At 46.5% G+C, this 23,510-nt stretch overlaps 1 protein-coding gene across 1 annotated transcript in view; it reads right to left on the minus strand.

Annotated features, from left to right (window-relative positions):
- The window catches only part of CCDC3 (coiled-coil domain containing 3), a gene marked incomplete at both ends in the record, with an annotated part of 40,318 nt that extends 17,107 nt beyond the window's left edge, over positions 1-23,211 (minus strand). The window contains 2 exons of the mRNA XM_080349681.1: positions 21,571-21,745; positions 22,799-23,211. Of these exons, the coding sequence (XP_080205807.1) occupies positions 21,571-21,745; positions 22,799-23,211 (588 nt within the window). The remainder of the gene's footprint in view (positions 1-21,570; positions 21,746-22,798) is intronic.
- Between the last annotated feature and the right edge of the window lie 299 nt (positions 23,212-23,510).

Here is a 23,510-nt window from a genome sequence, read left to right on the forward strand (position 1 = left end):
CTTCTGGAAAGATCCTAATGCAAGACAAACATTTATGATATGTTTGCATTTGTAACTAAACGCTGGCTACACTTGAGCTTGGCTCTAATGAGCTCTTCCCAAAATACCACACATGAAATGCAGGCAAAGAGACAGTGAAAGTGGTTTCAGAGTTATGTGTGAAGGCAGGCAGATATCTAGAAGTAAGAAGAAGTGAGTAGATATGAGGATCCCCATATTGCCTCCCAGTTCTGCTAACGACTGTCCACACCTTAAAGCCAGCTAAAAATCATTTTAATACACCAGTTGCGAAGTGAGTCCCTCAGACACAACCAGAACATGATTTTCAGGTATACCACGAGGTTAGAGCTGGACTGAGTTCAGTAAAAGCCGCAAGTGTTCAGATCTACTAAAAAAATGCCAAGAAATTGAGTTTGCCCAAATCTTTTGCTATGTGTGAGGGGATGGGGACTGACATATCAGAGGAGATGCTCTACTGTAAACTCAAGGTAATGAGTCTAAGACTTGCTTACATGACCAGGTAGCAATTTGGAAAAATGAAAAGTAATGCAGTAGCAGCTAAAGAAACTGCCATTTGTCCAACAGCCACATGTCAGCTTACACGTGCCTTTTGAAGTCAGTGGTGTCATTGTTGGGTAGGTGTAAACTCATGTCTTAGGTCACTAATTTGAATACTTAAATTTAGCGAAGACTATTGAAAATGCATGCCACATCCTTCACTACACCTTTGATCTGAAGGTTTAATTATTCAAAAGCCTTTTCAGACAATTAGAATAAAGCTGATGCATATATAACAAGAAACAAGAAAATTATAGGGAAAATCTAACATAAACACCAGTTGATTCAATTGCTGGCCTGAGCCCTAAAGTTCAGGCTCCTCCTTGAGTCTGCAGAGAGCCTTTTGCCTCTTTGGCCAACCCCAAACCCAAGTCTACTCCAGACAGAGGTGAAAGAAGAGTTCACAAAGCAATGTTTCACCTCTACCACTTGTCAAAGCAGACCAATGCCCTAAACTAATAAAGCCACTTTCATCCAAAAAATTCTGAAAGTGGCTTCAGATTTCAAACCTGTTTATGACTTTAATTTTGCACATATGGCTCATAGTTCATGAAGTGTACAGAAAACTACATAGAAGGGAGGGATCCTGTAATAAACACATCACCTGAAAAGATAGTCAAGTATCTTCTAGTATCAAGTGCCCTCTATGTTGCATCGCAAAGGTTATATGCAGTTATATCTAATCAGTTCTGAGTTGAGTTTTGAATCTTGGATGGTGACACAGCAGATGCAGATGTGTCTTGCCTGGGCTTTAAAAATCATGGTTAAGAAATAATAAAGTTACAGTAATGACCATGGCAAAGAATGTCCATAGCAACTGCACAGGGCCACTCCTCAGTCTTCATCCTGCATGTGTGTTATGCACTAAACCACTATAGGCATTACAGCCCATAGATAATTCACACACAGCATCTGTAGAAATTCGAAGGAAGATGACACAGTTTTCCCAGTTCTGACGAGATATTATCAATTCACTGTTACAGATTTTCCTTGTCTTCGAAGGCAATGAGTTGTTGCAGAGCACTTTTGCTCCTTGTAGTCAGCAGAGTCAGAAGCTTCCTGAAGGCTACCTCAAAAATCACTCTCCCTGTTTTCATCAAGACCAAAAAAAACCCTGTAGCAGCCATGAGAAGACGTTATTCCCTTTCAACAGCAGCCAGACACCTCCGAGCGCAGAGTTGAATGGACAGGACCAGCGTGAAGCGTCCCCGCGTCCCCGTGCTGCTGGCCCCAGTCTCCTTCCTGCTGCTTTTTTAAACCTCACCGTGTCAGCTGAGTTGAACCAGTTTTCTGGACCTCTTCCCATTTCCTTAATACTTCAGCAAACAGCACTAGGAGTGCGAAAGGGCTCAGTGCACATTTTTAAAGGAATCCAGGCCTGACGAGCACTGCTTGGCTGTCACTGCCATGACGGGGACATATCAGCCCTTGCATTCCCCCTGTTTTTAAAGCTATTCTACAGTGTGTTTTCTTGCATTTGATGGGGAACTTTAAAAGGCTCCTTTTCTGAAGCGATTTTAGAAGGCAGCCTCCATACAGCAATGTGTTTTCTCACCCTGACTCTTGAGCTATAGTCGAGCTTGGTAAAATGGTGCCCTGGACAACTTCTGACCTTGATTTCAGGGCTGCTTCTTGTTCACTCCCGTGGCTGAGATTTCCTTGTAATCATGGCTGTACAATGTGTCCTATAGCCCATGGGAGAAAATTCCCTGAGGATGGGCTTTGGGGCAAGGACACTGAATTCTCTGTTGCATCACATATATCCCCAAAAAACACATTTTCTGTTAGCCAAACTAGAAAATAACATGCAGAAGGTGCAGGCCTAGTATAGGGCAACAAGGGTAACAAAAATCAGTTCTGTCTAAAACAGATTAGATCTGACTTACTGTAGAAAATGTACACTGATCAAATGACCTCAGCAGGTGCATATCTTTCTAGAAAAAAGATCCAACCCATTTTTCAGTGATGGAGAGTCCATAATGACCACTGGCAAACAGAAGATGAACGATATGAAATGAATACTTCAATTTAAAAAAAACACTGTATTTAGTTTGGGTCGTATGGATGTATTTTGCTACCAGTTTCCAGTTGCAGGTCACAAAAAGAAAAGATTTAAGGCAGAACAGTTCTGGTTTGATTTCCGAGCCAGGAAATCCTCGCTGTAATTGCAGTCTCACAGGTAAACCACGCTTTTCTCAGCCCTCCCACCCATACCACATCCAGGTGTTTAAGGAGGTGCGACTTTCCTCTCCAGAGAAACACAGTGGCCTCTAGCAATTGCTAATTAGCACTTTGCTGATCAACAAAGTGCCAAAGAGCCTTTGCTTCTGTATGCCCGCTAACTCTGTAACCCATAATTACATTTTTGTCAGGCTGCCAAAGGTCCTCACACACACCTGCGTGCTGCCCACAAGGTTGTTACGAAGAGATTTATAATAATTAATTGTAACATTCCTATCACAAATCTCCCCACCCACTTCCAGCAGCAGCATGTAAGTCCAACCATGGGCATGTCTGATTTCCCCTCCTTATTAACCAGGTTCACAGCATTAGAATAAAGTCAGTTAAGACCGTCTTCTGTTTACATCCTTTGAAGCTCTGATTCATCTTTTTTCCTGACATCTTAATTTAATTCAAGGTGAGCAATCATGCTTTCTTTTCTTCTTCTTCTATTTTCCCCTGGTTATTTGTTCACGCCTTCCTGACTAGTCTAGACAGCCCTACCACTTATGATTTTCCTGAGGTGGATGCTTTCCAAACTGCACGGCTCTACTCCCGTATAACGTGGGCCAAGCTTCACAAAACCAAACCTTTTCCCACGGATCACCATTTCCCTGGCTAGTAACTGACTTCCAGAACTGAAGAGGTGGGAACTGAAGGCTGTGCAAGACATGCGTAATCTCCAGGACCCTTCCCAATTTCCAAAGGCATCTACTGTCCAAGCAGTATCCCACCAAACTGCTTCCCTCACGCTGATATTCTGACCCCCTCCTTACTTTGTGCTCGCCCTGGGTGCCTCCCAAGCTACAAACACGGATGAGCCCTTGCTGGTCTTCATGCTGGACATCTTTGATAAAGAAAAAAGCGCCACTGAAATTTTCCTTCTCCCTAATTTGCTTCTAATCTGTTTTGCTTCCCCCCCCTCCCACCCCGTGTTCTGTTTTCACATCCTTCTCAGTTTTCTCTTTCTCTTGCAGGTTGCTGGCACCACTGACATCCATCTGCACTTAATCTTTTTGGGGTTAAGTCTTACACACAAATATTTGCTTTCCCTGTTGGCACTTCCAGCAGTCTAGGCAAAGCTTCGGAATTTCCCTGTGGCAATAGCAGTGGGAGGTCCCAGACAGTCAGGGAAGGGGCTTTACTCCCTCTTTTCTCATGGACTTGCATTGCGGAGCATTTGTGGTAGCTGATTCCCATCCAGGACAAGACAGAAACAACCTCCTTTGAGGCTCAGACATCAAGCACAGTCTGTAACTTTGAGTTCTGTGCTATGAGAGGATATAGAATAGAGGTCTACACAATCACAGGTGCTGTGGAGGGAGTAAATAGAGACCTACAGCATCTTCAAGCAGAAGAACAGGGAGTATTAGATTATATAGTATCAGATTATATAGTAGGAACCCGGTTCAAGACACTCAAAAATTGGTGATTCTAAAGAGGAGGCTGGACAGCTGGACAGCTTCATGTAAGATAAATCACGGAAAGTCACCAGATATATAGAAAGAACTAAATAAACAGAAATTACTTCACCACAGAGAGTCCTTCACTTGAAAATAAGAGGCTGGGAGAGCATCAGCAGGAGCCACCATATATCATTACCCTCTTCTTACACTGCACTCTGGATACCTGATTTAGATATTTGTTGGTATACTGTGAGTCTTAGGGGGGCAAGGGGGAACATGGCAGTGTTTTATTGTGTGTGAAAAACAAAACAAAACAAAACATAATAAAACCAAAATGAAACAAAACAAACTAGTGCAACTGGTTCATTTCAGCTCTTTCTCAGCCAAGCAGGTGGCAAGGACCATTTCAGCTCTGAAATTCACCTTTTCCTGGTTCTCCCCTGGGTCACCACTGACCAGGTACAGACAGCAGATGTAGGCAACTTGATTTTCACGTCTTGCTTGTTCTTCTCGATTCACAGACTTCGTGTCCTTACTCCTTGCCATCAATGGGAAAGAGTTTATTGCCGGTTTTAGAAGGTAAGGATGGGACAGGTGCTGGAAGGGAGCTCGCACTTCTTGGGAGATGCAGTGGGGACAACCACTTGCACAACACAACAGGGCCTGTGAAAATCCCTTACAGGTCACTAAAGTCACTTGGTTAACACTAGAGCAGAATTCATCCCTCTGCCTTCCTAACAAACTCACTTTGTCAACTGCTTGGAAACTGGCTTTGCTTGGCTCAAGGATATTAAATGAAGTCTCACACATCTCACCTTGATGGAAGCTTTTGAGAATGATTTTAAGAAAATTGGTTTCTTACTCTAACCTTCTGTTGTATTTCCACTTCTAAATATTTGTGTGTGGAACGCCAGAAACCATGAATCATCTTGATTTACTAACAGCGCACCAGTTCACTGCTTGCAACTATGTCTGAACATGTCATCCCAGAAAATCAAAACAGCCATAAATGAGGGCTTGAATGGACACTTTCATCTCTGGAAGGTCCTACTTGGCTCCCCCTTGAAATTAGGCAGATGAAGGGGGAGTGGCCATGACAAAACAGTTATCAAAAGCCTCCCCAGCTCACCTACAGCAGCATTTTTTTGTTATCAGTAAACTATATCGCTGTTCCCATGACAGATGAGAGCATAGCCTGCCAAGTGGATAACTTGGTTTCCAACACAGGAGAGGAGAAATTCCAGGAACAGAGGTGGGGTAACAGACACTGGAACAGGCTGCCCAGGGAGGTTGTGGAGTCTCCTTCTCTGCAGACATTCAAACCCGCCTGGACACCTTCCTGTGTAACCTCATCTGGGTGTTCCTGCTCCGCAGGGGGATTGGTCTGGATGAGCTTTCGAGGTCCCTTCCAATCCCTGACATTCTGTGATTCTGTGGTGAACCGCTGCTGATTTCCCAGCTCTGAAATCTCAGCCACCAAACTGCTCATCAGGTTTTTCTGGCATCTCTTGGGAAAGGACACTTCACCTCTCCATGTCCCTCTGCCCAGGTTAACAGTGGTTAAATATTTACCTGAACTCCTGGGAATTTCTGAAGGCCTGTACTGTGCTGGGGAGGGGTACTGATAAAATCTGACCTTTGGTGGATGAGGCTGGTCTCCTCTGGATCCCATTATCCTTGGCAAGAGCAGGAGCCCCTCCAAAAAAAAAGCACTGAGAAGAGATGCCTGTTTGAGGGTATGGGGGAACCTACTCCACTGCTAAACATGGAGATCCAAGAGCAAGCGCCTGTGCAGGACTCCAGCCCATGAATTTGGTATCACAGCTTTCCTTTGTGGCCCTCAGCAGAGGAAAAGTGATGCTGAAGCACCCTATAAATTCTTGGCACTGTCTTGGTGGTTTCTCAGTAAGTTCTCTTATGCAATGCTTCCAATTCACTTTGGATTTCACTTGGTGAAGTTCCTGAAGGTTAAGGTCATCACCTAACAGGTATGATACCACACCAGGTAAAAATGTGCTTTCTCTACCTCACTGGCATTCCAGGCCCAAGTTCCTCTTCACTAGAACAGCACTTAAATCCATAAAAAACCAAAACTCTCCATAAATACTGTGATTTTTTTTTTTTTTTTGCGTGATTACTCTGATTCTTCAAGCCAAGTCCATTCAAAACCTTTTTGAAATGAGCAGAAAATCATACTTTTTATAGAACTTTGTTCCACTTCATATACTCTGTGTCTGGATCAAACCTAGGCTAGATACACAACTCTAAGGAGATGATCCAGTTGCCCAAGTGAAGGTGTCTACCCTTATTCCAGGTGGTTCCCTGTAGATGATTTAGAGTTTTCCACAAGTCCTGTGATGTATCTCCCAGCCCTGAACAGAGGTCTTGACCAGCCTAGGGCATTTCAAATGGCATAAGGATCCTATGGTTAGGTAACCAAATCCTCTAAGTAGGCAACACAAAGCACAATATATTTAAACGTTCAATGGATTTCTTCACTTGAATATAGTTTCATTTCCATTTCAAACTTTAAAAATCAAACCAGAACGTATCTCACACTTCTTTTGTAGCCCCAACTTGTATTCTCCACTTTTTCATCAGAAGACCACTATTTTTGCATCAATTAAGGGCTTCTGATATTGAAGCACCTATCAAAAGAACTCCTGTACTCCACTGTGTTGTTGGCTGCAGCACTTCAGAGCCTTGTGTGCAATGAAATTCAGTCTGTCCTCACATTTTGGGAACAATGCTGAAGTAGAAAAGCTCCCTTACTTCTTTCAACTACCACTTAAAAAAACCCAACCAAGAAGCCAATCCCAAACCAGAATATTTATACTGAAAATGCGTGGAAAAATATGCTCAGAGTGTATACTTAGAGATCAAATAGGAAAAGCCCTAAAATCAATATTGAAGTAATTCGAAGAGCCCCGTGTAAAAAGGTTGTCTTACATGATGGTTCCAACAATGTTGCCTGAATTAGAAAGCTTATTCCAGTTGTTACTGCAAGCTTTGGAGTCTAAGGCTTTCTACAGTCAGAGATATTGTTCCCTTTTCATAGACTATTGATAACATATGTGTCCTTCCTTTTTTCTTTTATTTTCTTAACATCATTTCAAAAAATACTTTTAGTTTAATTTACACATTTTGCACCATTTCCTAAATCAGTCTGTAATTGACCACAAGCATTTAAAAAAAAGGGTGGCCAGCAGTTTTGGAATTTCAAAACACAAGGAATTACTTTAAAGTAATTTAGAATATTGGATTTAAATCCACAAAATAAAAATCTATGTCTTACGTGCATTCAGCAAATCTTATCCAAAAGGCTTTATAAGCTAGAAGATAAAGACTCCAAAATGCATCATAAACTCCAGCCAAATCCAAGCCACCTGCTCCACACAGCAATAGATATGGAAGGAGGACCCCATGCAGGATGTGGTCCTTGTTCCAAGCTCTGGACTTTTCCAGAATTCACAAAATCTAAGCCCAGAATTGCTACATCCAGGAAAAGCAGACAGTGAGACAGACCCATGGTCATGGTCAAGGTGTTGTAGCATATATGGTCCAACACCATGTCAGTCCCTTTTAGGCACTAATAAGTCCATAAGGGGCCAAGGCCGGGCCACAATGTGAGCTCGAATGAGCTCTGTTTCTACAACATTAATATATTGACTTCACCCAGAAGGCAAGCAGAATCTGAAACTAGTTATTTGCATGACTACCCTCATCACTGGGTGCAACACAGGAGCTCTTTCAGCTCATATATTGTGTTGGGAATGGATTTCCAAATCATTGTGCTCCTCTAGAAAAGTGAGGAATAACCTAATGTCACTGACACTGCAAGCACAACTCAGGTCATGGGAAGAACCCATCTCGATATTTGAACTGACCCTTCATCATGTTTTATGTATCACAAGATGCACATTCACTAACCTGTCATTTCAGCAGCAATTGATGCCTGGAGAAAGCATCAGAGCTGCAAAGTAGAGGACACAATGCTGGTATCACGTAGCTCTGTTTTCTCAGGCATTTCTGTAAGCAGCGTTTCTGTTGGCAGTCCTCATATTTAAAAGGCAATTCTTGCAATTAGATAAAATGAAGGGTGGTTCAGCTGCCCGCCCTGTGACACCTAGTGCCACCTGAAATGCTCATGTGGGCTCCAGCTGCCATTGGAGAAGGTGATGTTTCAGTGATGAACAGCAGGTTTTCTGCTGTTCCTGGTCTTGTGCTATATCTCTCAGATGCCCCATGGCATCTCAAATGGCAACAGGCAGTTGAATTGAGTCCAGAAGCCTCCTAGAATCCATTCAGGATAGCTTATTAAGCCAGGTAATAGACAGCCCTACCAGAGGGGATGCGATACTGGACCTGTTGGTCACCAACTCAAGTGAGCTCATTGATGATGTCAAGAATGGAGGCAGGCTGGGCTGCAGTGATCATACACTCATAGAGTTCACAGTCCTGATGGCTATGGGTCAGCCAAAGAATCTCCATTTCAAAACATAGGAAATGCTGTAAATACCATAGCGAATGCAATTACCAAAGTGTGATAAACACGCTTCTCCCTTTTCAGACATTTCTGACAATAAGCAGGAACCAGAGGTCAATCCTGAAGTCCAGACATAGAACAGGCAGGGATGCCTCCAGTCTGGGATTTTGGTTTTAGCCCTTCTCTGTCCTGATGCTGTGATGGAAGAAGCCTGTTCCTTCACATCAACATCTGTAATGTGTTTCTGGAGCAACGACTGTCCGTAAGGAGTGAGATGAGTTCCAGCAGCTCCAGAGTGCCACTGACTTGGAAGTGCCAAGACATTTCCCAGCAGTATTTCAGCTGTTGCTTGAAATTGGTTAAATATAGGAGAGACTTGTCACTGGATGTGGTTTAGAGCCATTTTTATTGCAGTGGGAAAGATCTGAGCATAAAATATTATTTCCAGGATACATTTAATCTACAGTTCCGCACCTTTGGGAAAAGAACCAAGAATCACATTTGTTCCCCTGCTCTTTGAAATAGAGGCTTAAGAAAACACAGGCTTAATTAGGATTTCAAGGGACAGATCATGAAGTGTTCACTGAACTCAGACAAAACACGCCTGAGCCTAAAACAATGTAAAAGGGCAAAAACCCAGTCACTGATCGTAGTAACAACCCTTCCCTGGGGTCTTCTTAAAACTATTCGTTTCCAATCCACAGGCTTTGCCCAACATCAGCATTCATGTCCAGCATGACTGTCGCTATCTTAAAGGCCCGGGTAACTTTTAAGTGATTTTTAGAAACATTCATCTTCAGGTTTTCTTTTCGAATGCAGCTGATGGAGGTTGGTTGTGGATGCTACCTGGAACCTCCAGTGGGTGATCTAAACCCGCTTCAGAGGGAGCAAGTCACTACTGTCACCACAAATGTCCAGTGTGAGGAATAAGAAGTGGACAGGGACAGAGTGCTCTGAAACCCTATGTAGACCCTCTCAGAGTCATGTCATGACCTGTCCAATGGATCTTCCTCCAGAGGTGGGCAGCAAAGGAGAATGTCTTCTTCTGACTAAGAGACCCACCGCAACCTCCCAGCTTGACCCAGGCCTTGTAAACAGTGAAGAATTCACCACGTCAGTTAGCTACACATTTTAATGAATTATTTCATTTCCTATTTCCATGAGGTTTAAAAACTTTTCTCTCATTTACATACGTTATTTTTTCTTTGTCTCTTACAAATACCTCCCCAACAGAGGTACTTACAGACCATGAATAAACCGCCTGTTTCGTTCCTATAGATAAGCCACATACACAAGAGATTTTCACTTTAAAGCATGTTTTATAGCCCGTTAATAAAATCTCTCCCACCCATCTGATACCTCAGAGCTCTTTTAAAGCATGGGCTGGCATCTGGCAGAGGTTGTCCATGGCCGCTGTGGCCAGGGCCCTTCCTCATTAACCATCCTCTTCCCCAACTCAAGATGATGCTTTTAAGGTGGAAAAAAAGCTTTCCTGCTTTACAATGAAATGGACGATTTCAAGTGGATATGGCTGCGGTGTTTATGGTTCAAAGGTTTTGAAACAGGACTTCTTTCCCCATGTAATGGAAATGGGGACTTAGAGGATTTGAATTTCTGTTCCTATCCTCAGCCAATGTCAGTACAAGTTGTTCCTCCATTTTGACTTTCCTTCCTTTCTCCCTCCAACTACCATCCAGTTATGCAACTAACTGAATTTTTTCCACAATAAAAAATTTAATCAAAACCATCCAGAAGAACATAATTGTGTTCAGACCCTGTCTAAAGGCACTAGAAAGACAAAAAGCAAGCCAGACAAATAAACATGCTCTGAAATGGGTTTATAGTGAAGACAGATGGAGGTGATAAACTCATTGTATTTTGAGGCAATGAAGAGGATACATGTTACTGTTCACCTGGAGAAAGGAAACCAGGCTTCATACCACCAACGTGCTTTGGTTTGAACAAAGAATCAAACCCCAGTTGCTCACGTATCACTCATCTGAACATACCTTACTCAAAGTACGGCACTGCCTGTGCAACAAGGCTGGAAGATACGGAGGGCAAAGTGGAAGGGCGCAGGATTTAGACAAACAAGTTTACAGACAGAAAAAGTGCTCAGGGAGTTGTTTCTAATCCCAGCAAGGATAAATGCTTGGTCAAAGAGAATTGCCTCCACTGGACTGGGATACAGAGCCAAACACACCTGCCTCACTTTTACCACCTACAGAATGGGAATAACTCTCCTGCTACTCCTGCATGGTGGTGAAAATGAGCCAGTTGAGGATCACAGTATGTCCGTACTAGCCTGCATTTTTGTCCCACATCTTGTCTCAATACAAAATGCTGCCCTGACGTTCCCTCTTGCAGTAGACAGCACTTCTGCTGGTCCCCCATTGAGCTAGGAAACGCAAAAACACTGCAGAACAAGTCCATTAAGTGCTTTCAAATCTCAGGAAATATCTTTTTGCTTGCCTGCTCTTAACTGTTTTGGGCAGAAATTCAGACCTAGCTTTCTAGCCCTATTATTTCCCCTTTGCATTTTACACTGTCATGGAAACTTGCTTCTCCCTCAGTATATTTTTCCCTACCACCATTCATTTTAAAGATAACCGGACTAAGAGTTGTAGCAGAATTCTTAAAAAATAAAAAAAGAAAAGAAATAAAAAAGCAAATTGGAGCAGCAAAATGAGGTAGTCACTCAGTCACTCACTCAGCTGCCAGAGGCACCTGCAATGATTTGAGCAGCAACCAGCTGCAGTTGGTCACACTGAAACCTCATACTCCCAGTCTCCCGAACCCGGACGCTCTGGTTTGTCACTTTGCATTAACTGCTGCAAGGGGCTGCGTGTTTCCAGGGCCGGTGGCGAAGCCAAGAGTGGCACCGAACGGCTGCTCCTGGCCAAGCACAATGGGACAAGGACACTTCTCCGGGGGAATGTGGAAAGGCACTTGGCTGGCAGAGGCAGGATGGGCTTTAAAAGGCTCCGTCTGCAGCTTCCATTAGGGATTCGAACTACCTCTGCCTCAGAGCCAATTTGGCTTGCTGTTTGCGAAAATAAACATCAAAATGCATGGGCTGGGAGAAAATATGTCCCAAATTGAAAGATCTCATCTCCCTTCAAGCCGCAACGGCTGATCCGGTTATGGGCAGCATTACAGGTGTCCCGTCTGCCAGCTGTCGGCTGGATTTTGGTGGCTGCTGATTATAATAAACGTTTGGCTCCATCTTTTTCTATATCTATCTCGCAGGTGGGTCAGGAGAGAGAGAGAAGTGGAAAGACAAGACTTTTCCCTGGATTCAAGGTTGACTGAAGCCAGCAACTAAACCAAAGACCAGCTCTGCCCACACTGCCTGTAGAAGCAGCTTGTGCATCAAGGACAGACCCTGGCCCAGGACTCTTGGTCCAGGTGATTCACTCTTCGCAACTGATGGACAACGTGAAGCACAGATTTACACACACAAAAAATCCCACACATCTACAGACTCACAGATTTGCAGAGGGGGTTGGATGGCTTCCATAACTGGGCTGAACGACATAGAATTCGGGGACTTCCCTCATCCATTTTGGCTGCTCTTGTCTCAGCAGACTTGCCTGAAACTCACTCTGAATGCATTCCCCCAAATGGCCAGCCCAGACCAAAGTCTAGGAGAATTCAAGCAGGTCAAGAGCCAGATGCACTAGGTCGGTGTTTTGCTTCTCCCTCGTGTTCCCAACCCTGCCAAAAATCTTGAAATAGTCCCAGTGGAACACCTTTCTGTGAGGACAGGCTGGGAGGGTTGGGGTGTTCAGCCTGGAGAAGAGAAGGCTCCGGGGAGACCTTATTGCAGCCTTTCAGTGCTTAAAAGGGGCCTATGAGAAAGATGGGGACAGACTTTTTAGCAGAGGGGTGATGGTTTTAAACTAAAAGAGGGGAGATTCAGGCTGGACATGAGGAAGAAATATGTTACACTGAGGGTGCAAAGCTGTCCCAGGTTGCCCAGAGAGGTGGTGGATGCCCCATCCCTGGAGACATCCCAGGCCAGGCTGGACGGGGCTCTGAACAACCTGATCTGGGTGAAGATGTCCCTGCTCATGGCAGGGGTGGCACTGGATGAGCTTTGAAGGTCCCTTCCAACCCAAACCATTCTATGATTCTTATAAGCCAGATGGCGAGCCAAATAGGTGTTCAGGGGCCAGGTCGCAACCCGCTCACCACCAAGTTCATGTACAGCAGCAGATAGTTTCATGCCACAAAATCCAGAATGATTCAGTGCATTTAGCAATACTTCTTTAAAGTGTGGCTCTGGATAATTAAAAGCAGCCTGGAGCCATGTGAGTCTTCATTCATTGCCAGTTCCTAGAAGGACTGCCGTTTCGCCCTGTGGAGCAGCCAGCCGTGTACATGCACACACATACCCACAGCTGTCTAGGCATTTCCTTGCCCGGCAGGCTGGAAAACAGATATTTTTAAGGATAGCATGTATTTAGATGTGCCTTAGAAACAGGCAGAGAGAGCTGTGTGCTGGAGTTGTCTGCATCACTTGAGAGGGGACAAGTCGGTCCAGACACATTCACCAGAAGCTGGGACACAAATCTTGGACTCCCTTCACCTCATGCTGCACACGTGTTGGTACCAGGAGGCCACAAATTTGGGGCTTCATCTTGGCAGCTCCCCACCAGTCACAGCTGCCAGTGGGGACATGAGTTCTGGTGGGTGGGGAAAAACTCCTTGTTCAACCCCAAATTCAGACTGTTCACAACCGACATCAAATTCAAGGCTCCCATGCTACTTCAGGTCAACCCTCCTGCATAGTACATGACAGTCAGACAACATGCCTCCCAATACAGAAATAAAGTGCCTCTAAGAGACACCCTAAAAATAGAGACATTTTCCCATTTCCCTCCTGGGAAGTGCTCAAAACACCTTCTGGGTGCTATAAATATAAGAAAGACCATATGTAATGGCAACATCCCATGGATAAGACTATTTTGAATTGATCAGTGATCTTTTATTCTGTATTTTAGTAGCCTGTGTGCATGTGGGAAGACAGAAAAACTGGGAGATGCCAATCAGATCTCTCAAAGTCCCTACCACAGGCTGGATGGGAAGATCTGGAAATGAGTCAATGCCATTTCTATGCCAAAAGTCTTTTGCGGATGTTACCCAAAGATATCAGCTATCTCGTGGTCTCCCCTCATCCCAGACACTTGTCAGCAGTTCTTAATTTCATCTAATATGGCTTACATGTATTCAAATTAAACACAGATTATAGGGAGCCTGTGGGTGGGTTTCTGGGAGGAAAACAAAAATGCTGTAAATCACTATTAAAACTACCCAGAAGTGATTATTCTCAATGCTATTAGGCTAATGGGGCAACAGCTCCTCTAACAAATGACAGGGCAAGAAACCAAATATACAACAAGGTTTTCAAACCTCTAGATATTGGACCTTACGTTCATCTATTTCAAGGTCTTTTTGCCTTGTCTTTCCCACAAAGCAGTGGTTTGAACTGAGAATATTTTCTATGTCCCTAGTGCCTTAGGACCAGAGAAAGGAGGATCTTTTGTATGGCTTATGCCAGAAGCAAATACAAAAGGTCAGTACATGGGAATTAACAAAAATTGTCTTAACCAAGCCAGCTGCTCTCTGTTCTTTTCCAGACCAGTCTTTCCTCTAAAACTGCTGCCTTTGGACTTCACAACCAGTGTTTCCCAGTTCTGCAGTTGCTCTCCCAGTACTTAAAGCAGAGAAGGAACTCCTCAGAAGTTCTTAACTTTTAAAAGATAAAAACCAAATAGCTTTTTCATTTCATCTCAGCGAATACCACAGATGAAATTTCAGGTGAAATCCATTACAGTTATTATGTTTTTTTCCTAGTGGTCAGGCTTTGCACAATATATGTAGTGGAGTCACCTTCAGCATCACCAATGTCCACCTCAGCCACAGCAGGACAAGCTCTGGTCCCTGCATCCAAGGCAGCTCAGGCTCTGCAAAGATGCCACAGGCATCTCTCCAGCAGGTACTCATCCATGCTTTCTAGACCTTGTACTATTTAATCACTGTCTAGACTAAAACTGAGAGAGGTCAGAAAAATTATAGGCATTTCCCCAACTTTTCTTCTTCTTTTCTCCTCTCCAGGAACATGTTACCTGGAAAAATGGAGCAAAACAGATCCCACAGCAAATGCTAGGCAAGCCCTTCTCAGGTAGTCCAAACAGTTTTTGTGTAAGATGCTTTTTTGTTGTGATTTAAGTTCTCATGGTCCTGTGAGATGTTGCTGAACACGAGCCGCTACCATCACAGAATCACAGAATGTCAGGGAGTGGAAGGGACCTCAAAAGCTCATCCAGTCCAATCCCCCTGCGGAGCAGGAACACCCAGATGAGGTTACACAGGAAGGTGTCCAGGCGGGTTTGAATGTCTCCAGAGTAGGAGACTCCACAACCCCCCTGGGCAGCCTGTTCCAGTGTCTGTCACCCTCACTGAGAAGAAGTTTCTTCTCAAATTTAAGTGGAACCTTTTGTGTTCCAGTTTGAACACATTGCCTCTTGTCCTATCATTGGTTGTCACCGAGAAGAGCCTGGCTCCATCCTCCTGACACTCACCCTTTATATATTTATAAACATTAATAAGGTCACCCCTCAGTCTCCTCTTGTCCAGCTCCAGAGCCCCAGCTCCCTCAGCCTTTCCTCACACGGGAGATGCTCCACTCCCTTCAGCATCTTTGTTGCCCTGCGCTGGACCCTCTCCAGCAGTTCCCTGTCCTGCTGGAACTGAGGGGCCCAGAACTGGACACAATATTCCAGGTGTGGTCTCCCCAGGGCAGAGTAGAGGGGCAGGAGAACCTCTCTGACCTACTGACCACCCCCTTCTAATACACTCCAGGATGCCATTGGCCTTCCTGGCCACAAGGGCACAGTGCTGGCTCATGGTCATCCACCCAGCTGAGACCATCAGGGAAGAGACAGGCTGGGGTCACCGCTGAAAAATTGTGCTGGTGCCTACAGGTGGGTTCAGGGAATGATCTGACCCAGTGGCTCCCAGTTCATGCACACACCCATTGCTAAAATACAAACAGCTCTGAAACTATTTCCTCTGCTTCCGCAGAGGAAGAATGCCATTTAACTTCATTTTCACTTTGCATAATAATGGAAAGGCCATTTATATAATTACATTGCTTTTCTTATCTGCTTTTCTTTTCAGCTGCTCCAAAGCCTTGCAGGTGTTGCAATCAGGTCATCATGTTGTTACAGCAGCCAAAGTAGAGGAGCCAGGTCCAAAGATGCCAAAGCAGATACTTGTAGACTGCCCTGCTAACCCACCTGCTGACCTTGCTTTTTATTTGGGACACTGATTACTCTCATAAAAGCTTTATTATCACTGAGATCAATCTCTGGAGGCCTCTCAGAAGGTAAGTCTGTCCATGTAAATCAGTTGAAGTAACTGTGTTTGTGGCTCTGATGCTTGAGAGGAGGAGAAGCAATGCAGGGAGAGAGGCTTAATAAAAGATATAATCTCCCCAAGAAATCTCTCCAGGCTTCATTGAAATTATTGGACTCCTTAAATTCCACGGGGTTTATCATAGCACTAGTGCTCTCGCAGCTGCCCACGCTGCTGTTAATTCCATCATTATGATGCACCTGGGGTCATTTTGCAACTCTCCTGTGTGGAATAAACAAAGCGGAGAGGGAGGAAGGTGCCCTGTAAAGTGGCCCCATGTCGTGAGCACCTCCACAGCTCACAGCCAGCTGAAACAGAGGCCAAAAGACAACATTTCCTTATCAACCTGTTGACAAAACCAGGAGCTAAACCCCCTCTGAATAATAATGACAAGCGTTGCTTAACACTTCTATGGACCTTATTATCACCGGACCAGAATCACTTTGCTCTAATCCTTTGTGTGCAGACAAGGCAACAAGATCTTACTGAAGAGATGGCACCACCCTGCAGAAGGTCAAGTCAGGAGGAGGAATTACAGCCTCTAGATTTGCACTGAATTAGTAAAACTCTGCAGGGGAGCAAGATTTCAATCCCAACCCACTGCATCACGCCCAGGTTTAGCAGCGAGCACTGCGAGAGGGGGGAAACCACAGGGATGATTCCCACCTCCCAGCTTGAGAAAGCAGAAGTCAACCCCCTGGGTGCAGAAAAGTGTCATTTAGCCCTCAGCCAAAAGGAAAGTTTGCCATGAGAAAAGAGGCACTGGCACATCAAGTTGCTTTCTGGGACTTGGGGATTCTCCCATTCCCCCTCTCCATCCCTGGAGGAGGATGCTGGCTGCACCACCAAATACTCATCCCTTTCTCCTCCCCAAAAAGTCCAACCCCTTGGGCTGCTTTTGAGCAAGAAAAGGTCACAAGGCTGCTCCCTAAAAGTATCAATAATGAAACACCGGTACCGTTGGCTGCACCGGAGAATACCTGAGAAGCATGCAGGGGTTTGTGAGCAATTTTAGGGGCACTAGGGGATACAGGGGGCAAAGGAAATGGGATGTCTGTGGTGGTTTCCCAAGGCAAGGTGACCCCGAGGTGCCAGCCCAGGACAGGCTGTCAGACTTTACAAACACTTTGATACATCTGTGGGTCTTCCCTCGGGGGGTCAGCATGAGAACTGGGTAAAAACACGGAGCTTTTAAGAATTTTAATTAGGTTTTTATTGCTTCTTAATCGTTCTTTTCTTTAATAAAAGCACCTTATTAAAAGAAACAGCTGTGACTGCAAGATTCCTTGGATAGGTGAATACTGCATTTCTCCCAAGGGCAGAGGGTGGGAAGAATCAACTAAAACTGTAACTAGGAAAGGGAAAAGGCGTTTCTGTGTTGTTATCTCCACCAGCATCAGCTCTGGGACCGGGCCAAACCTGGGACCCAGGTACCAGCAACATGCTGCAAGAAGGGGCCCCTCGCTCTGTGAGATATTGCAGCTACTCGTTACAAACCCAGCTCCAACCCCAAGCCTGTTGGGAACTCGGGGATTTAGCAAACCGCTGCAACCACAAGCTGGAGTAAAGCAGGAGGTCTGCAAACATCACTATGGGGCTGTGAGAAAAGTCAGGATGGAGCCCAATTAATTACTGCCTCTGCAGATGTGGAAGCCAAGATGCAACTGCCTAAAGAAACGACAGCTGGAGCTACTGTTATTCTCCAGAGTGGCCAGAACAAGCACCTGAATTAATTTATGAGGCTGTGGAATTATTGGGAAACCATGGAAGCAGTGTTTGACCCTCAGCCAAGACAACAAGGGACTTAAAAATGCAGCTGGAATTAGCTTCCAGCGACAGCAGTAGGCCCAGGGTAAGGAAGCATTATCCCCAATGAGATATGCCTTGGGTCTGGCCTCCTTTCGCCACGTGCCATGGGGCTTTCTGAAAACTAAAAGGGTTTTCCCATGATGGAAAAGGCAGGTTGTGCATGCCAGTGCATGGAGAAGTTGCTGCACATCTATTTGCTCTTTTTTGCATCATCAGACACATTTACTGAGCAGAGGAAAAGGAGCCGTCAGGGTTTTCCTTGTTTCACCCATTGGGTCAGGCCAGATGAGGCTGTCTGCATGCAAGGAGCACTGCAGAGAGAACAGGGTGAACAGGAGGACAACATGGAACAAGTTGCTCAGAGTGGTGGTGGATGCCCCATCCCTGGAGACATCCCAGGCCAGGCTGGACGGGGCTCTGAGCAACCTGATCTGGGTGAAGATGTCCCTGCTCATGGCAGGGGTGGCACTGGATGAGCTTTGAAGGTCCCTTCCAACCCTAGTTATTCTATGCTTCTATGTGAGTGGTCATTTTGGGGTCCCCTGCTCCACAGCCAGCCCAGGCATACCCCACTGAAGGGACCTCTTGCTGGGAGCAGCATCACATGAAGCAAATGACTTTTACTCATCGCAGGTTTCTCTTATCTTCTGGCTGAGCACCCTAGAGCTACAAACATGAATTATTCATTGCAACTGCACATGTTTCCAGCACCAAATTCTCCCTTAAAAGGTCCATCCCCAGAAATATATCAAGAGTAGGGCACAGGGCCACTAGCAAATACTGGGATTTAAAAAGTCTTTCGGTGTACAGGATCCAACTGTAAACATATTTCATCACTCCTTTATTCCAAACCTACTTGGGCATGCTGCTTTTTGGCAGAGCCATCTCTCCCATCTGACTGCACAAAACATCTGTGATGGATTTTAACTACCAATTCATGTCAACACGCAGCAGCTAGTGAGACCTCTGACTCCTCACTGCAGTGTGACCCACACCAAAAGACCCTTTCCTCTCTGAGTTCTTTACAGAATCACAGAATGGTTGGGGATGGAAGGGACCTCTGGAGATCATCCAGTCCAACCCACCTGCTAAAGCAGGTTCACCAGAGCAGATCACACAGGAATGTGTCCAGGTGGGTTTGAATGTCTCCAGAGAAGGAGACTCCACAACCTCTCTGGGCAGCCTGGTACAGGGGTCTGGCACCTCAAAGCAAAGAAGTTTCTCCTCATATTCAGATGGAACCTCCTGTGCTTTAGCCTGTGCCCATTGCCCCTCATCCTATCATTGGGCACCACCGAGAAGAGTCTGGTCTCATCCTCTTGACACTCACCCTTGAGATATTTATAAGCATAAATAAGGTCCCCTGTCAGCCTTCTCTTTTCCAGGCTGATCAGACCCAGCTTGACACCTCAGGCTCCCAAAGAGCCTCTTTCCCAAAAAGCTTCAAGAATAATTCTCCAAGTAATGCTCACTTTCTGTGCCATGAAGCCAGCACACACCACAGGTTTCAGCTCAGCACCCACCATGGGACAGCTCGACCGAGCACATTTGCAAATTAAAATTGTTCGCACTGTGATGGGACACAACAAGACACACTGGAAGCTGAGGAAGTCACCATCGGATGTGACAAGGCAAAGAGAGGAGCAAAACACTAAAGAGAGCTGTACCTTGAACATGAGTACATGCATTGGGAAGAGCTGGAGAACAAATTCCCAATACCATGGCAGCCAGAAACACCATCCCCTTCCCAGGCTGGGACATGCAGGCGCTGGGCTGGTCAAACACAGATGCAGGAGCTGAATGGGAGCACAGTCAGCCCGAGCTATTTTTAAATGGTTCAGAGGAAGCTTTTTACTTTTCATTACAAGGAGGAGACAAAGTGTCCGTCAGCCGCCACTGAATTTATTCACTCGACGGGTGGGTGTTCAAGTATGTAAAGCCCCTGGCCCCTGTCTGTGCCACCAACAGCTCTAATCCCCTGAATCTGCCCACAGCTGCGCTGGGTCAAAGAGCACAACAGCTGAAATGCACTTTTGATATAGATGCTTTCAGTTGCCCCAACTTAGCCTGGGGCTTTCTGCCTTGTGATTCCCGTTAAAGCTAACCGGTGAGATTCACTGGTGGCATCAAGGAGCATCAACACATCAAGGTCCCCTACTTGTAGCTCAGCACAGCTAAATCAGTAGTGCAGGGGCACCACAAGCAGATGCTGGGAGTTGGACATGGTGGTCCCTCAATGACACTTTGCTCCCTCGGAGCAAAAATCTGTGGATTTGGCAGCGACAGTGCATTTACTTGCCAAATACATTGCCTGAGGCTCTGGGAAGCTGGCGGGGAGGAGGCAGGGCTGGGATCGGGGGTCTCCGCCTCTCCCTTCTTCCCCAGCCATGGTTCCGGCTCTGTGATCTAATTGTAAGATACTTTATTTTCTCTTAAATATCAATTCCTCCTGCTATCGCTAAGTATATATTTAAAGGTCACCATTCCCCACTCCCTCCCCAGAATATCAGCAGTGGGAAAACGCTGGCTCCCGGGGCACCCCAAGGAACAGGTTGTGTCACTGGCCAGATGGCCACGCAGCAACTCAAACTTTGGACACTGGCCATCGGCCAGCTGGTGAAGGGAAAGGGCTCAGCCAGCTACCAAGGTCCCTCCATCCCAAACAAACCACTTGCGCATCTGCTGCTGTACATTAATATTGTGCCTTGGACCAATGCACAGAAGATGCAAGTCATGACATGCCTTGTCCATCCTGACCTAAAGAGAAGCTTAAAATGTTCTCAGCTACCAGTGGAAACCACTAGGCTCATAAAACAAGGGTTGGCACTAAAACAGCTCTCCAAGTTCTGCTTTTGCAAATGCAAATGCACATGCAGAACATGCACACACATAACCACAGGTTGCTCCTCACTGCCAAGGAAGTATTTATTAAAATCCTGCATTTATTATACACACTGCAGCCCCATAAAGGGGTTCAGAAGCCACTAACAACAGGCATCATTGGACTTTCCATACTAAAAAGGTACTTTCTTAAGGGAGGTTTGCCTAGAGGGTAAGCTACTTGCTGTGGCCTCCCTTGAGAGGAGAAAGAGGCATTTCATTCAGCCTGTTCAGAAGTAGGTGCCAGCATCGCTCAGACAAACTGTGCCCTCAAGAGTCTGTTTTTCCCCAGCTGCTACAAAGAGACCCTAGGGCAATTAGTTCAGAAGTTGTATGGAGTTCGGCAAGAATAATCCCTCACAGTCTGTCATAGTCCAGGCACTGCTTTCACTATATGAGATGAACACAGAAGTAAAAAAGCAAAGCTCTGCTCCTGAACATTTCAGTTGAAGTTAAAAGTATGGGGTTTAGAAATAGAAAACTCAGGGATGACCTGGGTGGAGCAGAGCAGGATGGCAAGTAATACTGGTTTTCAACCTATTGCTCACGAACCGGTTGATACCAAGCTTTGATGAAGTCCATGAGAAACTAAAGAGCTAACACAGAAGTCAGCTTTAAAAAACAGAGCTTAACATCTCCCCACCAATGTGTTACTTTGACAGTGATACCACCAAAGGACCAGGAAAATCAGGGACCTGCTGCTCTGCATGATATATATGTTTGTAAATGACATGGGAACGCCTGTGCTCACTTAGAAAACAAGCACTGGAGAGCAAATAAATCCCTTACCCTGTTGTCCTCTTGAATCTCCCAGTCACTGGAGAAGCTCAACACATGCTGCGCCTGCGAGCAGTTAGAGAACTGGAAAAGGCTGGCAAACATCCTTCTGTTCTCCTGGGTATCCGGGAAAATCGCCTCCTGGAAGTTGACTCCGTGCGGCAGGAGGATGTAGTTCTCATCCATTCTGAAACACAAATAGCATGGCAGCCCGTGGTGAGGCTGGACGACACTTTCTCTCCTGCAGAAGTCACCCATCATTCTTCAGCCTGGCTCAACAAGTGTCACCAAAGTCACACAGACTTTTAGCTGGCATGTGGCTTTCAGCTCTCCTGGCCCTTAGTTGCCAAGGTGGCAATTGCCACCATGAAGAACTGGACCAGGGAACAGCAGTAAGGACCTAACAGGCTCCCACCACCCTGCAGACATCAATGAACCCCCATGAATGAGTCAAATCTGTATTTTGGCCCATGGTTCCTACAGAATTTTCATCTCTTTGCCCTTAATCCCAGAGTTTAAGTACTCCTTTAGCAGTCAATAAATAACCTGTGTAAAACATGTTTAAAGATATTGCCAAAGACTGAGCACTAGACAGCATCAAATTGTGTTTTGTTACGCACCCAGTGTAAGAATATACCAAGTATTTCGAAACAAGCCACTGAGTAGTATTTCACAAACACTCTAGGATGGGAAGGTCACAGTGATGGCTGTGTTCCCATATTGTGGTTTATTTTCTTATTCTTTCGATGAGCCCAAAGTCAGGATTTGTCTGGATCTCCCGGGTCCCAGACAAATCCTGACTTTGGGCTCATAGAAAGCTATCGGGTGAGTATTTGGGGACAGGCTTTAAACTCCCATGCCAAACTTTGGCAAACAGGCGCTGGCCCCTCTCCAGCGCCGTGACTGTCCCACCCTAAAAACAAAAGCAGTAGCACCCAGGAGCTACTCAACAGCAGCTCCCCGTACATCTGCAACTCTGGAATATTATGGCTTTGGGTTTGTTTTGGTTTGGTTTATTTTTTCTCGGTGAGTGTACGCGCAAAGGAGAAGGCGCTGCGGGGCGAGCGGCAGCGGGACGGGGCGAGCGGCAGCGGGACGGGGCGAGCGGCAGCGGGACGGGGCGAGCGGCAGCGGGAAGGGGCGAACCCTCCCGGGCAGGAGCGGAGCCCCGGCCGCGGAGGTGCCCCGGGGGCCAGGATGCCAACCCCACCCCCCTAGACTCCCCCATCCCGGGACTCACCGGAGGAAGAAGAAATAATTGTAGCCCTGCATGACGGTGTGCGAGTGGCAGGAGAAGTACCCGAGGCCGGTGAGGTTGAGGCGGGAGCCGGCGGGCACCTCCAACATGCTGCCCCACGCCTGGTCGCACAGCAGCTCGATCTCGGCCGAGTAAAAGAGCCCCCCGTCCTCATGCTGGAGGCCGGCGGGGTGGCCCCTGTGCCAGGGCAGGTAGTTGTATGCGCCGTACGGGTCGGGGTGCAGCGCCAGCACCCGCGCGTACACGATGATCGCCGCCAGCTCGGCCCGGCAGCCCTCGCTGAGCGGCCGCCACTCCGCCGGCAGCTGGCAGCCCCCCGCGCCGGCCGCCCGCCCCCCCAGCCCCAGCCCCAAGCCCAGCACCAGCAGCGGCAGCAGCCGCGGAGGAGGCGGCATCGCGGGCGGCTCCGCGGCCGGGCCAGGGGAGCGCCGAGGCGGGCAGGGGAGCGGGGTTACGGGGGGCTGGAGGAGGAGCGGGGGGCACGGCCTGGGGTCGCTGCCCCGGAGGCTGCGGGGGTTGTGGGGGGAAGGGGGAGAGGTGCGAAAGGGCCGGGGGTGGATGGGGCAGGGAGGCGGCGAGGCGGAGATGCGAAGGGGCAGGGAAGAGAAAGGGAGGGGGTTCAAAGAGCCCGGGGAGGGGGGAAGAGGAAGGTGCAAGGAGGCAGACACCCAGAGGGCTGAGATCCAAGCGGGCA

Source organism: Nesoenas mayeri, assembly GCF_963082525.1.
Source record: "Nesoenas mayeri genome assembly, chromosome: 1".
In the NCBI taxonomy this organism is placed as follows: Eukaryota; Metazoa; Chordata; class Aves; order Columbiformes; family Columbidae; genus Nesoenas; species Nesoenas mayeri.